The 13,805-nt window shown below is 42.7% G+C and overlaps 1 protein-coding gene across 3 annotated transcripts in view; it reads right to left on the bottom strand.

Annotated features, from left to right (window-relative positions):
- LOC139581226 (small integral membrane protein 19-like) overlaps window positions 1-12,342 on the bottom strand; it is a 44,045-nt gene extending 31,703 nt beyond the window's left edge. For 2 of the 3 annotated variants that reach the window (XR_011676169.1, XR_011676168.1), the window contains exons 1-3: window positions 12,017-12,273; window positions 11,708-11,832; window positions 10,699-10,847 (exon numbers count right to left, since the gene is read on the bottom strand). Coding sequence is in view for 1 of the 3 variants with exons in the window: in XM_071410752.1 (XP_071266853.1) it covers window positions 10,783-10,847; window positions 11,708-11,832; window positions 12,017-12,147 (321 nt within the window). In the remaining 2 variants the exon portion in view is untranslated. Of the gene's footprint in view, window positions 1-10,039; window positions 10,848-11,707; window positions 11,833-12,016 lie in introns of those variants that run through there. The other variant, XM_071410752.1, reaches the window with a different exon arrangement.
- Window positions 12,343-13,805: the final 1,463 nt, after the last annotated feature.

Raw genomic sequence — 13,805 nt, 5'->3', positions numbered from 1 at the left:
TTTGGCTTTGATAAGCCTATGAGAACAGGGGTAATTTTGGCTTTGTAAAGCCTATGTGGAGTGGGTCCATGTTGGCTCTGCAGAAACTAAAAGCAGGGCTCCACGTTTCCCCTGATAAAGTGATCCTCATGGTGGCTGTGAACCATCCTTGGGGAGAGGAGAGGTAGTTACAGAATCATAATGGTCCCCTTTTGTCTCAAATTACCTCCTCCACTCTGGGCATCGTCCCCCTTTATCACATGTAATTGAATCACGGCGGAGCCAGAGGGATTCTCCAAAAAACAGTGACAAAAAAACAGAGCCACGGTAGGAAGAAAGAGAACAGAGGAATTGTCTTTATATATATACGAATCATTACCACTAGAAAATATAAAAAGGGCCAAGTTTTAATCCCTGGTATAGAAAAACTGAAGCATAGTGATATGAGATCTTTTCAGTTACATTCCTTAAGATTCAGGTTGAGTCGGAAATGGCACACTTTTACCTTTAGAGGGCAATACTTTTGACCAGGGCCCATAGGTTAGTTGTGTACTATACAGTTCACTATAATTCATGTGTGCGTCCTATATTGAACTATGCTGCTGGAATCTGGGGTTGTGAAGAAGACAAAACGGATAACTCTATTCCAAACAGAGACATAAGATGTTCCCTTGGAGTGAATAAGCTTGCTCCAGGCCTTGATATTCAAGGAGACATGGGATGGGAAATAAGACAGAGGGGGGAAATTATTTAATTATGGAACCATCTTATCAATATGCCAGAGGGCAGGATAACACAACCCCCAAAAAATCTGGGATAAAACATAACTACCCTTGGACAAAGGAACTCAATGACAAGTATGTGGACACCTGCTCGTCGAACATCTCATTCCCGAAATCATGGGCATTAATATGGAATGTAACTAAGGGGCCTAGCCCAAACCATGTAAAACAGCCCCAAACCATTATTCCTCATCCACCAAACTTTACAGTTGACACTATGCATTCGGACAGGTAGCGTTCTCCTGGCATCCGCCAAACCCAGATTCATCTGTCGGCCTGCCAGATGGTGAAGCGTGATTCATCACTCCAGAGAAGGTGTTTCCACTGCTCCAGAGTCCAATGGCGGCGAGCTTTACACCACTCCAGCCGACGCTTGGCATTGTGATCGTAGGCATGTGTGCGGCTGCTCGGCCATGGAAATTAAATTCATGACGCTCCGACAAACAGTTATTGTGCTGACGTTGATTCCAGAGGCAGTTTGGAACTCGGTAGTGAGTGTTGCAGACGATTTTAACGCGCTACCCGCTTCAGCACTTGGCTGTCCCGTTCCGTGAGCTTGTGTGGCCTATCACTTTGCAGCTGAGCCGTTGTTGCTCCAAGACGTTTCCACTTCACAATAACAGCACTTACAGTTGATCAGGGCAGCGCTAGCAGGGCAGAAATTTGACTAACTGACTTGTTGGAAAGGTGGCATCCTATGACGGTGCAAAGTTGAAATCCACTGAGCTCTTCAGCACCGGCCATTCTACAGCCAATGTTCCCCTATGGAAATTGCATGGCTGTGTGCTCGATTTTACACACCTGTCAGCAACGGGTGTGGCTGAAATAGCCAAATCCACTCATTTGAAGGAGTGTCCACATACTTTTGGCCATATAGTGTATTTAAGGAAGTTGATCTTCAACATATATTAAGAAACAAGTTATGATGCAATGTCAACCTGATCAAACACAAGTTAACCATTAGCTACAAAGAAAAATGGTCCACTGATACATGGCTAAAACCAAAACTCAGAACTTACAACCAGATCTAAAATAGCTATGATCCAGAACCCTATGTCACCTCTCACCTAACAAGAAGTCAAAGGTCCTTGTGTGCCCAGTTGAGAACAAGTATTGAAGTAGGTAGGTTCAATGCCATAGATGAAGAAGAATGGCTATGTACAGTCTGCAATTTTACGGGAGATCGAGAATGAACTGCACTTTAAAAACATTTTATTGTACTTCATATGATGATGTAAGAGTAACATGTTTGAAAGAATGCAGCGACAGACACCAGAACTATTCTGGAGTAGTGATGAAGAAAAACTTGAATGGCAATTCAGAAAAGAAGTGTTCCTGGTTGCAGATTTTGTTTCCAAAGCGTGCAAGACGAGCAAGATAAGTTGTACAACTGAAAGTTTTTTTTTTTTTGTATTTCAATTGTCTTCATTTCAGCAAGAATGCAAATGTGTATGTACAGTGCGTAATACATTTACAGTGCGAGTCAAAAGTTTGGACACACCTACTCAAGGGTTTTTCTTTATTTTTACTATTTTTTACATTGTAGAATAATAGTGAATACATCAAACTATGAAATAACACATATGGACTCATGTAGTAACCAAAAAAAGTGTTAAACAAATCAAAATACATTTTAAATTCTTCAAAGTAGCCACCCTTTGCCTTGATGACAGCGTTGAACACTTTGGCATTCTCTCAACCAGCTTCACCTGGAATGCTTTTCCAACAGTCTTGAAGGAGTTCCCACATATGCTGAGCACTTGTTGTCTGCTTTTCCTTCACTCTGCGGTCCAACTCATCCCAAACCATCTCAATTGGTCAGGTGATTGTGGAGGCCAGGTCATCTGATTCAGCACTCCATCACTCTCCTTGGTCAAATAGCCCTTACAGAGTCTGCAAGTGTGTTTTGAGTCATTGTCATGTTTTTAAAAAATCCCACTAAGCGCAAACCAGATGGGATGGCGTATCACAGTAGAATGCTGTGGTAACCATGCTGGTTAAGTGTGTCTTAAATTCTAAATAAATCACTGACAGTTTCACCAGCAAAGCACCCCCACACCATCACACCTCCTCCATGCTTCACGTGGGAAACACACATGCAGAGATCATCCATACACATACTCTGTGTCTCATAAAGACACAGTGGTTGGAACCAAAAATCTCAAATTTGGACTCATCAGACCAAAGGACAGATTTCCACCTGTTTAATGTCCATTGCTCCTGTTTCTTGGCCCAAGCAAGTCTCTTCTTATTATTGGTGACCTTTAGCAGTGGTTTCTTTGCAGCAATTCGACCATGAAGGCCTGATTCACACAGTCTCCTGTGAACAGTTGATGTTGAGATGTGTCTGTTACTTGAACTCTGTGAAGCATTTATTTGGGCTAAACTCTGAGGCTGGTAACTCTAATGAACTTATCCTCTGCAGCAGAGGTAACTCTGGGTCTTCCTTTCCTGTGGCGGTCCTTATGAGTCCCAGTTTCATCATAGTGCTTGATTGTAAGTTTCTTCAAGTGCATTCACAAAAACAAAGTTCTTGAAATGTTCCAGATTGACTGACCTTCAGGTCTTAAAGCTGTTCTTGCCATAATATGGACTTGGTCTTTTACCAAATAGGGCTATCTTCTGTATACCACCCCTACCTTGTCACAACACAACTGATTGGCTCAAACACATTAAGAAGGAAAGAAATTCCACAAATGAACTTTTAACAAGGCACACCTGTTATTGAAATGCATTCCAAGTGGCTACCTCATGAAGCTTGTTGAGAGAATGCCACGAGTGTGCAAAGCTGTCATCAAGGCAAAGGGTGGCTACTTTGAAGAATCTCAAATCTATTTAGATTTAACTTTTTTGGTTACTACATGATTCCATATGTGTTATTTCATAGTTGTGGCGTCTTCACTGTTATTCTACAATGTAGAAAATATTAAAAATAAAGAAAACTCCAGGAATTAGTAGGTGTGTCCAAACTTTTGACTGGTACTGTATGTATGTAGGTATGTGCATATATAAATATGATCATTTGATTTGTATACACCAAATGCATTGTTTTATAAGCCCACGTGGGCTGGGCATCATGAAGATGCCTGACACTAATATTTTTTTCAGTTGGGATACAGCCTGAATTCAAACCAGGGTGTCTGTGGTGATGCCTCTAGCACTGAGATGCAGTGCCTTAGACCGCTGCGCCACTCAGAAGCCCAAGAAAATAAATACATCTTATAAATGAAATAAGGCTTAGGTGCCATTTCAGACACAGCGTGGATTGATGATCCTCACCTCTCAGGTTATAATGAGACCGTTAAAGCCCTATCCCTCCGCCACCAGGACGATTACAGAGATTAAATAGGACCTAAGGGATTACACAGTCGGGGGATGTGTTACCGTGACGATGGGGAGGTGTATCATGTCATCGCAGAAAAGGTCACGAGGAAACAGGCTCAACTGGCTAATGGGACGACGCGATCTATGGCTCTGGGTGGATTTATCTTGTCTTGTCAATGCACTATGGCTCCTCTATCTAGTGACTAAGGCTGTTTTTGGTCGTCCACTAATGAGGATAATGGAGGGAGAGGTGGAACTGTTACTGACACAAGAGTGAGCAGCAGTGAATGGATGAATGAAGTAGATCACAACGGCTGTCTTTACACAGCCACCCTATCCTTTCTGACTGGCCACACTCAGTCGTGTGACCCACATCAGATTTGCGCATTCATACTGCTGTATCCTCTGGAGTAGCACCATAGAGAATGATAGAGGCCTCTAGTGGCCAAAAGGCCATTTTAGCATGGGCAGTGCAATTGAGGGCTTCTTTTTTTAGTTTATTAATTTAATTAAACCATAAAACCATAAACCACATAAAACTTGAAAAAGACATGTTGGAGTCATGTCCAACCAGGTCATCAGGAGGGATCAGCCAATCGTGACTACTTCAAAATGGAGATGCCTCAATGGCACTGCCCGTGTGCTCATAGACACCATAATGGGTAGTATGTAAGGATACACTCTCTATAGCTGTGTTCGAATACTCATACTAACCATACTATTTGTGAATTGAGTAAATTAAGTATATAGTATGCTTATTGGTCATAGTATGGATATAGGTAGTATGCCAAAAGTTCCCAGAATGCTCTGAGTTCACAAACGGACAATCTGACAATGCTCTGAATTTACAAATGCCCAGAATGCACGCTGAGCGCTTCTGGCACTCCAGATTGAATGTAAGAACACACCCTAAGTCATAAAATGTCTAGCTAGTAATTTATTATGCTAACAAGCTAGCAAGAGCTTGCATAGCAACAGCATCAACTTCCGGTAGACAGACGAAACACTAGTACACTAACCTGAAAGGTTACCGTTCGTTTACAGTATACTAAAATTAAATAATAGTATATAGTATATACTCATTAAGTATGTAGTATACAGTATATTAGTATGGGTATTCAAACACAGCTTATGAGTAGCACACAGATGTAATCGATCTCCCAAGTGGCGCTGCGGTCTAAGGCACTGCATCGTAGTGCTAGAGGTGTCACTACAGACCCTGGTTTGATCCCGGGCTGTATCACAACCGGACGTGATCGGGAGTTCATTAGGGCGGAGCACAATTGGCCCAGCGTCATCCGGGTTAGGGGAGGGTTTGACCAAGGTAGGCCGTCATTGTAAATAATTATTTGTTCTTAACTGACTTGCCTAGCTAAATAAAGGTTAAAATGCTAATTTCCTGTCACTGTTCCTTTAAATTTTGGGGTGGTTGTCGTGGTAACGCCAGGTCATGTGTAACCCCCCCCCCAAAAAAAATATCTTCAGAGCATAAAAATCTAATCTGAGCATCCAGACAGATGTCGCATATGGAGGATGGGGTTTGTATCAGGATTCTGATCCACATATGGAAGTGGTATAAATCGGAAGTCAAAAGATCAGATTCCATGTGGTTTTCGGGCTGTTTACACATCAGGAAAAAGATCAGACATGCAAATAATGGCACTCAGGTTGCTGAAACATGCTGTGGGCATAACCATAACATTGAACACGCTCTTATAGCACGTCATAGGATAATACCCTATTCAGCTATGGAAGAAAAGAACACCCATCAGAATAACTCACCTCAATTCAATAAAGCTAATTGATAGACCATCCATAGAGCATAATAACCATAACATGTACCACCCATCATATGATGCACACTACCCATAAAACACCAAGCTCCTTCCTGTCGCAGCCCGCGGCTGACGAGGCTGTGTGATTGGCTTGTCTGCTTTCTCTGGCTAATGAAGAGAGGAGCGGAGAAGATGAACGGTTAATGTCCAGTTAATATGGGAGACATTTTAAGGGGCTCAAGTTAAGGCTTGTTATATTACACGATAAATCACCTTACAGTAATAAAGAAGAGAAAGGAGAGATTGTCCCCGCTGTGTTGAAGAGTGGGGCCCCGTTCTAAGAGATATCCTCTGTCCAAGTCCACTCCAGATCACACGTGTGGGTGCCTGTGGTGTGTAAATGGGCGTGTGCATATGCATGCACAAGGCATAAGTGTTTGCATATTACTCCTAGTGTTGCATAGAAAAAGCTAGAAGATGATGATCTTAATTCATGACAAACATTTCTCAGAACTAGTACATTGCAAAAGTCCTGGGAAACTAGGAACATAATGTATTTAATGCATGTCCCTGGGAGAGAGATTGTCTTGAAAGTCCTTTTCAGTTTGAAGAGGGAAAATAAAGAAGGTAATTTTCTCTGAACTGGCTCTCGGATGTAGAGGGTAGAGGGAGTGATCGCCCTAGGCTCTGGCCCACTTCCTGCCTTCAAAACAAACCAGAACCACCCATCTGTATTGTATTGTGAGAGAGAATGTTTCAAACTAATACAGCCAAAACACCCAGAATTTTTGGTCAGCTGCATTTGTTCCTGACTTTTTCTTACATAAAAACTAAATTACGAAGCCGTTTACTTTTCTCGTATTTTTCAAGGCGGCTGCTGTGGAGGTGGAATAAGAATGGGAGCTCGGGTATAATATGCTGATGTCCTGCAATACCATGATAACCATCACCATAAAGACTGTGTCGGGTGAGATTAAAATAGGCCAAACCGTGCTGTCTATTTCTCTTTAATCATAACATCTCCACATATATGAAATGTTTATAAAGGAAGTGGATGAGAGGGGAGGATGAAGCATAAGCAAGGTGAGAGAGAAAGAGAGCAAAATATTGAAGTCTAACTATTCTCCTACTTGCTGTATGATGCAGAGAGAGGGGGAGAAACAGAGAATTCATTGAGATGAACTAGAATCCCTCGAAGGGCTCTTTGGCTAACAGAAACAGATAGCATATTTCATTAGCCGCTCCAGGTGATGTATAACCACGGTGGCTCTTCACTTTTTCACTGTGAGATTACATTCATTTATCAGCTGGGTTTCCTCTCCCTCTTGGTCCCTTCTTCTCATCCCCAACCGTCTCTATCCCTTAATTCCTCTCCTTTTCTCCTCTTTCTCTCACTCACTTTCTCCCCCCCTCTCCTCTCTCAACCCTCTCCTCTCTCTGTTTCAGACTGGTGTTTATTAATAGCTTTCTGCATGGTTGGAGACAGTTCATTGCTGGGAGATTGAGTCGCTGTGTTATCCCAAACCCAGTGATAAACTATTTTTAATTAAACCTTATGAAACAAAACTACCGAGCTGTGCCTAATTTTTCCACCACCTAGCTAGCCACAAACGCCCAGTATGTGCGCACACACACACACACACACACATATAGATACGTTGACATGCATGCACACACACACCGTCATTCTAGGTGACATGCTACCCTCCAAGTGTATTGACATGCAGGTAAACCACTCTCTCTTTTCTATCACTCTATCATACTTTGCTGAATGTCAAGGATACAACCCTACCCGCTTTCCTTCAGAGAAGAAACAAGGAGTGAATTTAATACGGTGACGTTTTAAAGAGCGGTGTGGATGGAACACCTTGGTCCTGGTATCGTTAGTCCACTCCTCTACTCTCCTTCTCTTGAACTCTTTCATTCTCAGAATGAAGTGAAGATTCTGAGTGGTTCATTTAGACCTCTCCCACTAACGACCTCATTAGTCCATTTGGTAATTAAACAAATTAACTCCAGATTAGCTATTGATTAATGTTTGCTGTGAATAATGTTTCTCAATGGGATAGTACTGGTTAAATATTAAACCTCTGGTAATGAGAAACTGATTGATTACATCAGCAGATTAATTAGAAAAGCACATGTACAATGGCTCATTATCTCATTAACACACTTGTTCACATGATATAATCTTTTTTTGGTACTAGCCTAATACTATAGGCTAGGTGGCATTTGAGGTTTGTACCTTACGGCTCATGATAATACAGCAGATGACTCATGGGCATGGATTATCTCTCTGTTGATAACGGTGAGGCGGGGACATGGATTTAATAACTGCAAGACCATACTCCCATATTTGCCCAATGACTGTCAACTCACTTATTCTCATTTAAAATGGACACCAATGTTGATATAAATACACTATATATATACAAAAGTACGTGGACACCCCTTGAAATGAGTGGATTTGGATATTTCAGTCACACCTGCTGCTGACCGGTGTATAAAATATGCACAGCTATTCAATCTCCATAGACAAATATTGGCAGTAGAATGGCCTTACTGAAGAGCTCAGTGACTTTCAACTTGGCACCGACGTAGGATGCCACCTTTCCAACAAGTACATTCGTGGCCTGCTAGAGCTGCCCCGGTCAACTGTAAGTGCTGTTATTGTGAAGTGGAAACATCTAGGAGCAAGAACGTCACAGCCACGAAGTGGTAGGCCACACAAGCTGACAGAACGGGACTGCCGAGTGCAGAAGCACGTAGCGCATAAAAATTGCCTGTCCTCGGTTGCAACACTCACTACCAAGTTCCAAACTGCCTCTGGAAGCAACATCAGCACAATAACTGTTCGTCGGGATTCATGAAATGGGTTTCCATGGCTGAGCAGCCGCACACAAGCCTAAGATCACCATCCGCAATGCCAAGCGTCTGCTGGAGTGGTGTAAAGCTCGCCGCCATTGGACTCTGGAGCAGTGGAAACACCTTCTCTGGAGTGATGAATCACGCTTCACCATCTGGCAGGCCGACAGATGAATCTGGGTTTGGCGGATGCCAGGAGAACGCTACCTGTCCGAATGCATAGTGTCAACTGTAAAGTTTGGTGGAGGACGAATAATTGTCTGGGCTGTTTTTCTTGATTCGGGCTAGGCCCCTTAGTTTCGGTGGGTAATCTTATTGCGACAGCATACAATGACATTCTAGATGATTCTGTGCTTCCAACTTTATGGCAACAGTTTAGGGAAGGCCATTTCCTGTTTCAGCATGACAATGCCCCCGTACACAAAGCGAGGTCCATACAGAAAAGGCTTGTCGAGAACACTTTTTGGATGAATCGGAATGCCGAATACGGGCCTAATCACTAATGCTCTTGTGGCTGAATAAAAGCAAGTCCCCGCAGCATAGTTCCAACATGTAGTGAAACACCTTCCCAGAAGAGTGGAGGCTGTTGGGGGGGGGGATCAACTCCATATTAATGGCGATGATTTTGTAATGAGCAGGTGTCCACATTCTTTTGGTCATGCAAGTGATATAGATTAAATCTGAATTTCAATGAAGTTGGGGATATTACCAATTTCTAACCATTTACTTTATCTGTGCTGCTTGTATTTCACTAATAAGTCCACAGGTTTTTAATTACAGTGGGACAATAGTAGAGTATCCTGAAGTAGTCTCTGCTCAGAGTTACAGCAACAACAAAGGGGTATGCACATGACAAAACTGAATAAGCAAAGATTCAATGCACACACACACAGCCCTATTTAGAATAGGTAAGGATCTGGCCCTGCGCTCCAGTCGTTGATGTATTGATGCGTTTAATCAGTGTGCCATTTCGCCGCCGCGAGGAGTAATCATTTTTCCATTACACTACCTCCGAAGGACGTCCACACACATTTGTTTGGCCTCTTTTGTGTTGTGTATCTGGGCCACAGCTTTCCTCTGACTCATGTTTTATTTATTTATTTGATGGATTAGAGGCCCAGCTTTTCTGCTAGGCCCCTGATGCAAAATGTCACCTTCCTCAATCACTGCCTCCCAAACACCTACCCCATCTTGCTCTACAAAACACACACACACACCAGAGCTAACTTTCTGCTCTGAGAATTGTGCTATTAAATGAATTATTACAAAAGAAGTGGAGTGAGGAGGGAGGGAGAGGGTGAAATCAAGAAAAACTTTTAAATTCCTTGGTCCTTCATTGGTCCCTTGTTTTTTTTTATTATTTTGAACCAGAGTAATAATAGCAATTCATTTCCTTTTTAGAAAAAGCAATTGGATTGGGTAAAAGTCAACTTTGACCCTCTCAACACTTTCCCAGCAGTAATGCCATAATAAGGAATCTATAGGAGGATCAGAAACTGGGAAATGAAACAGTTCTTGACAACCAAACATGTATATAGATATGCTAAATGAAATGGTTATTGTTGTAATATACTTTTTTTTTTTTTTACAAGTTTAAGACTTATTTGAATTGTCACTGTACAGGATGTACCGTGAACACTGGATGTAGGTTCTCCTAAAACCACTATGGGGCGACAAATCCACACATAATCCAATAAGGCATTGAATAAAATACAAAAATTACTCATAAAATACATAAAAAAGGCAAAAGAAATGCAAAAACAACAACAAAAAACAGATGTTGTATGGGGAACATCCAGTAATTCTTCATATCCAAATCCATTATAGTCCTTGTTTCAAATCGTACAGCAACAATTGTGCAAACACAAACGATTTGACGACAGTCTTAAATCACAGAAACCTTTCTTGACCCTCGACTTCCTCCTCCTTGGTACCCATGCTCTCTTCAGGAGTGTAGTAATGATCAGACTTACCAAAGCCAAAGAGGCTTAGGGATGGAGAGACAGGGTGGAGCGGGCAGGCATGATGATGGGCCACGCTACCTTGTTGTTGTAGTCTCATTCCATAGAGAGCTGAACACTCTCACTCTGGCCTTGGTGTTGATGCTGGTCAAACTTCCTCGCTGTTAAGAAGGCATAAAGAAGTCAGAATTATACCAATTTAAACAGTGGGATTGATTTATTTTAGAAGTGATGTGTGAGCTAAGAGTTTATTAGTGAATGACACAGCTATTTGATAAACCAGAAATATATTTGACTTGAGTGATTAACAGATTTGAGGTCAGTTCCTAATCTTGGACAGAAATAGAACAATTCTTCTAGATACATTTTTAGATGTTAAATATGCATTTGACCCCAAGCTCTCTCATAAGTGAGCACAAGTCTAACATTGATTGATGCATTATTCTGCAACAGCACTGAGACCAGGGCCGTTCCAGGCATAAGCGGTCGCTTGGTTGTACATCAGCCAACTTTCTCTTGATACGTCAGGCACTGACAGTCACTTAATTAGCCATGTCAGCTAACAATGTTTGGATTGGTAGTTAGTCTAGCCAGGTATCTAAATGTGTAGTAATTATGGTCAAATACCATGCCCAGAGGCCCTGACCTCCAGGAGGTCCCCATTGATTTTGTTAGTCATTCTCACTTAAATATCATATTAACATGGCTTAAGTCATTACAAAATGTGTACAATTGCAGGAAATGTGTTATAAAATGGCAAAAATGTCTCTCCACCTCTTGGCAAAATAGGAAGAATTGCATGAAATTTGCTCTAAAACCACAAAAAAAGTATCACTGCCCGATAGCAAAATGAGTAGAATTGCATGAAATTTGTAGTAAAATTGCAAATCTTTCTCTTCGCCCCATGGCAAAATGTGTAGAATTCCCTCCACCGTCAAGGGGGGACAACTAAAATGTTTTGCGTCTAGCTTAGGGCCCCCAAAAGGCTAAAACTGGCACTCACTGTGACTGACAAACTCACCAAGAGAGTACATCTCCAGCTGCTGGCGGAGTCTCACTTTCTGAAGACTGTCATAGAAGTTCGGTTCGGTCGTGGCTCCAGCTGTGGGGGGCAGAGCGAATATCCTCATGATCTTCCTCTTATTTCTGATGGGGAGAAGAGGAGGAAAGCGAGTGAGACCCAGCAGTAAACTGTCAGTCATGTGCATTAGCTGGTTGGAAGCAGTGTAACAGCAAAGTGTGTCAAAAACATGTTATTAAGCACACATTTAGTTCAAAAGACTCGTATATGTATTAACAGTCGGCCGCAAAAAACAAAGGCGCCTCTTACTTTCTAGCATACATTAGCAGTCCGAAGCTAACCAGAATGACGAGCAAATAGACATTGGTGGCCTCATTCCACGCCTCGTGCACGGAGTAATCCAACGATTCCTCGTTCGTCATCACACCATGACCCCCCATTGCAATCAAACAAATTGTGAGGTATGTTTCTATTTGTATAAACGTGTCTAAAAATAAAATTCAATACATCGAGATTTATCTGAATACGACACATACGACGTAAACAGAAGACTGACGTCGTTTCCGGAGTCGAATACTAGACAGTGATTGGGTTTTCATCCTCACAAAGACCACCCCCGATTACTTTTTTCAAAACAGGAAGTAAGTGCATTGCTTATTTATTTATTTTATTTTTTTCACTTCTCTTAATTGTTTTATTATTATTATTTATATCTTTTTTAAATTATGAACACAACAAATACAAAAAATATATATATATACAAACAAGAGTATATAAACCTAACAGACAGGGGTATTACATATCAAGATTCGTTTTCAATTTGTTAAATACTTTTATGGTGCGTATTGCTTTTACATTTACTGATCATTTCAAAATAATATTTAAATTCTATCTTAAATCATTTGAAAAGGAGTTTGTTCTCTGCCCACTTCATTTTATGGATAAAGAATCTTTCATGAAAGATAAACAAATTAACAATGAAAGTTAAGTCAGGGTCCATATCATTTGGATCAAAATACAACATAATGTAATGACCTGACTAGATCATAAATTAACAATTGTCCAGACAGAGGCTTGAGTTTGCGAATTGACGGTTTATTAAACCAACTTTACACAGGCTACTGTTTGGGCCGTAGCACACGCCAAATAGATGACAGATAACCCACAAGCCAATCGTGACCTTCTCTTGTGAAGCCCAGACGTAAGAGAGAGAGAACAAAGGCTGAACCTGGTCTTAACTTCCAATGCTCCACCCCCCTGCCCAACCCCCCTCCACGCCACTCCGCCAACCACCAGGATGCCCGGCATCAGAACATTCCAGGCATTCCCGTGATTGGCAGATAGCAGGTTGATTGACATGTCGGACCCCGCGAACACCGGGTACTGGTCAGTACAACACAACCACCTCCTAGCCTAACACATAACACACAGCTGTCTGTGCGGGTCGCTACACAGCCCCCCCACCACAAAGTCCCTCGTCCCCGAGGGAACAAACAAAGTCTCTGAAGCGACCCGGAGGTCTCCTTTGCCTGCGTGGCCGTGATGGTCGCAGAGTGCCCCTCTGGGAACCAGGGGATGAAGGCAGGGATATGGGGGACAAGGAAGCGGGAACGGGTAATACAGTCCGTGGCTCTGGGGAACCACGCGGTGACACAGGGGGGGAGACAGGGGGAGTGGGCTGTCTGGAGCCTTGTCTGCGGCACCTGAGGGTGGGTGCCTGGAGAATGTCATTGCCAGAGAGGGGAATTGTGGGTGTTCCTGGGGTTTGGGGAGAAGAGGCCCCTCTGTATGGGGCTAACCTGTCCCGGTGCAGTGCCACCTTTCTCCCCCTGGGAGGAAGCTGCACCCGGTACACAACCTCCCCTACCCTCTCCAGGACACTGCAGGGTCCCACCCAGTGACTGTCCAACTTGGGGCATCTGCCTTTTTTCCTTAGGGGGCTGTAGACCCAGACCAGCTCCCCAGCCACAAAGTGCCTTCCCCGGGTGTGCACGTCATAGTTCCTTTTCTGCCTCACACCTTCATTCACCAGCTGCTCTCTGGCGAAGGTGTGGGCTGTCTCCAGGCGGTCCTGGAGTCTCCGGGCATACTCCGGCCC

This window comes from Salvelinus alpinus, chromosome 7 (genome assembly GCF_045679555.1).
Source record: "Salvelinus alpinus chromosome 7, SLU_Salpinus.1, whole genome shotgun sequence".
In the NCBI taxonomy this organism is placed as follows: Eukaryota; Metazoa; Chordata; class Actinopteri; order Salmoniformes; family Salmonidae; genus Salvelinus; species Salvelinus alpinus.
Note: the sequence above shows the minus strand (reverse complement) of the source record. Positions and strands in the feature narration are given on the sequence as shown.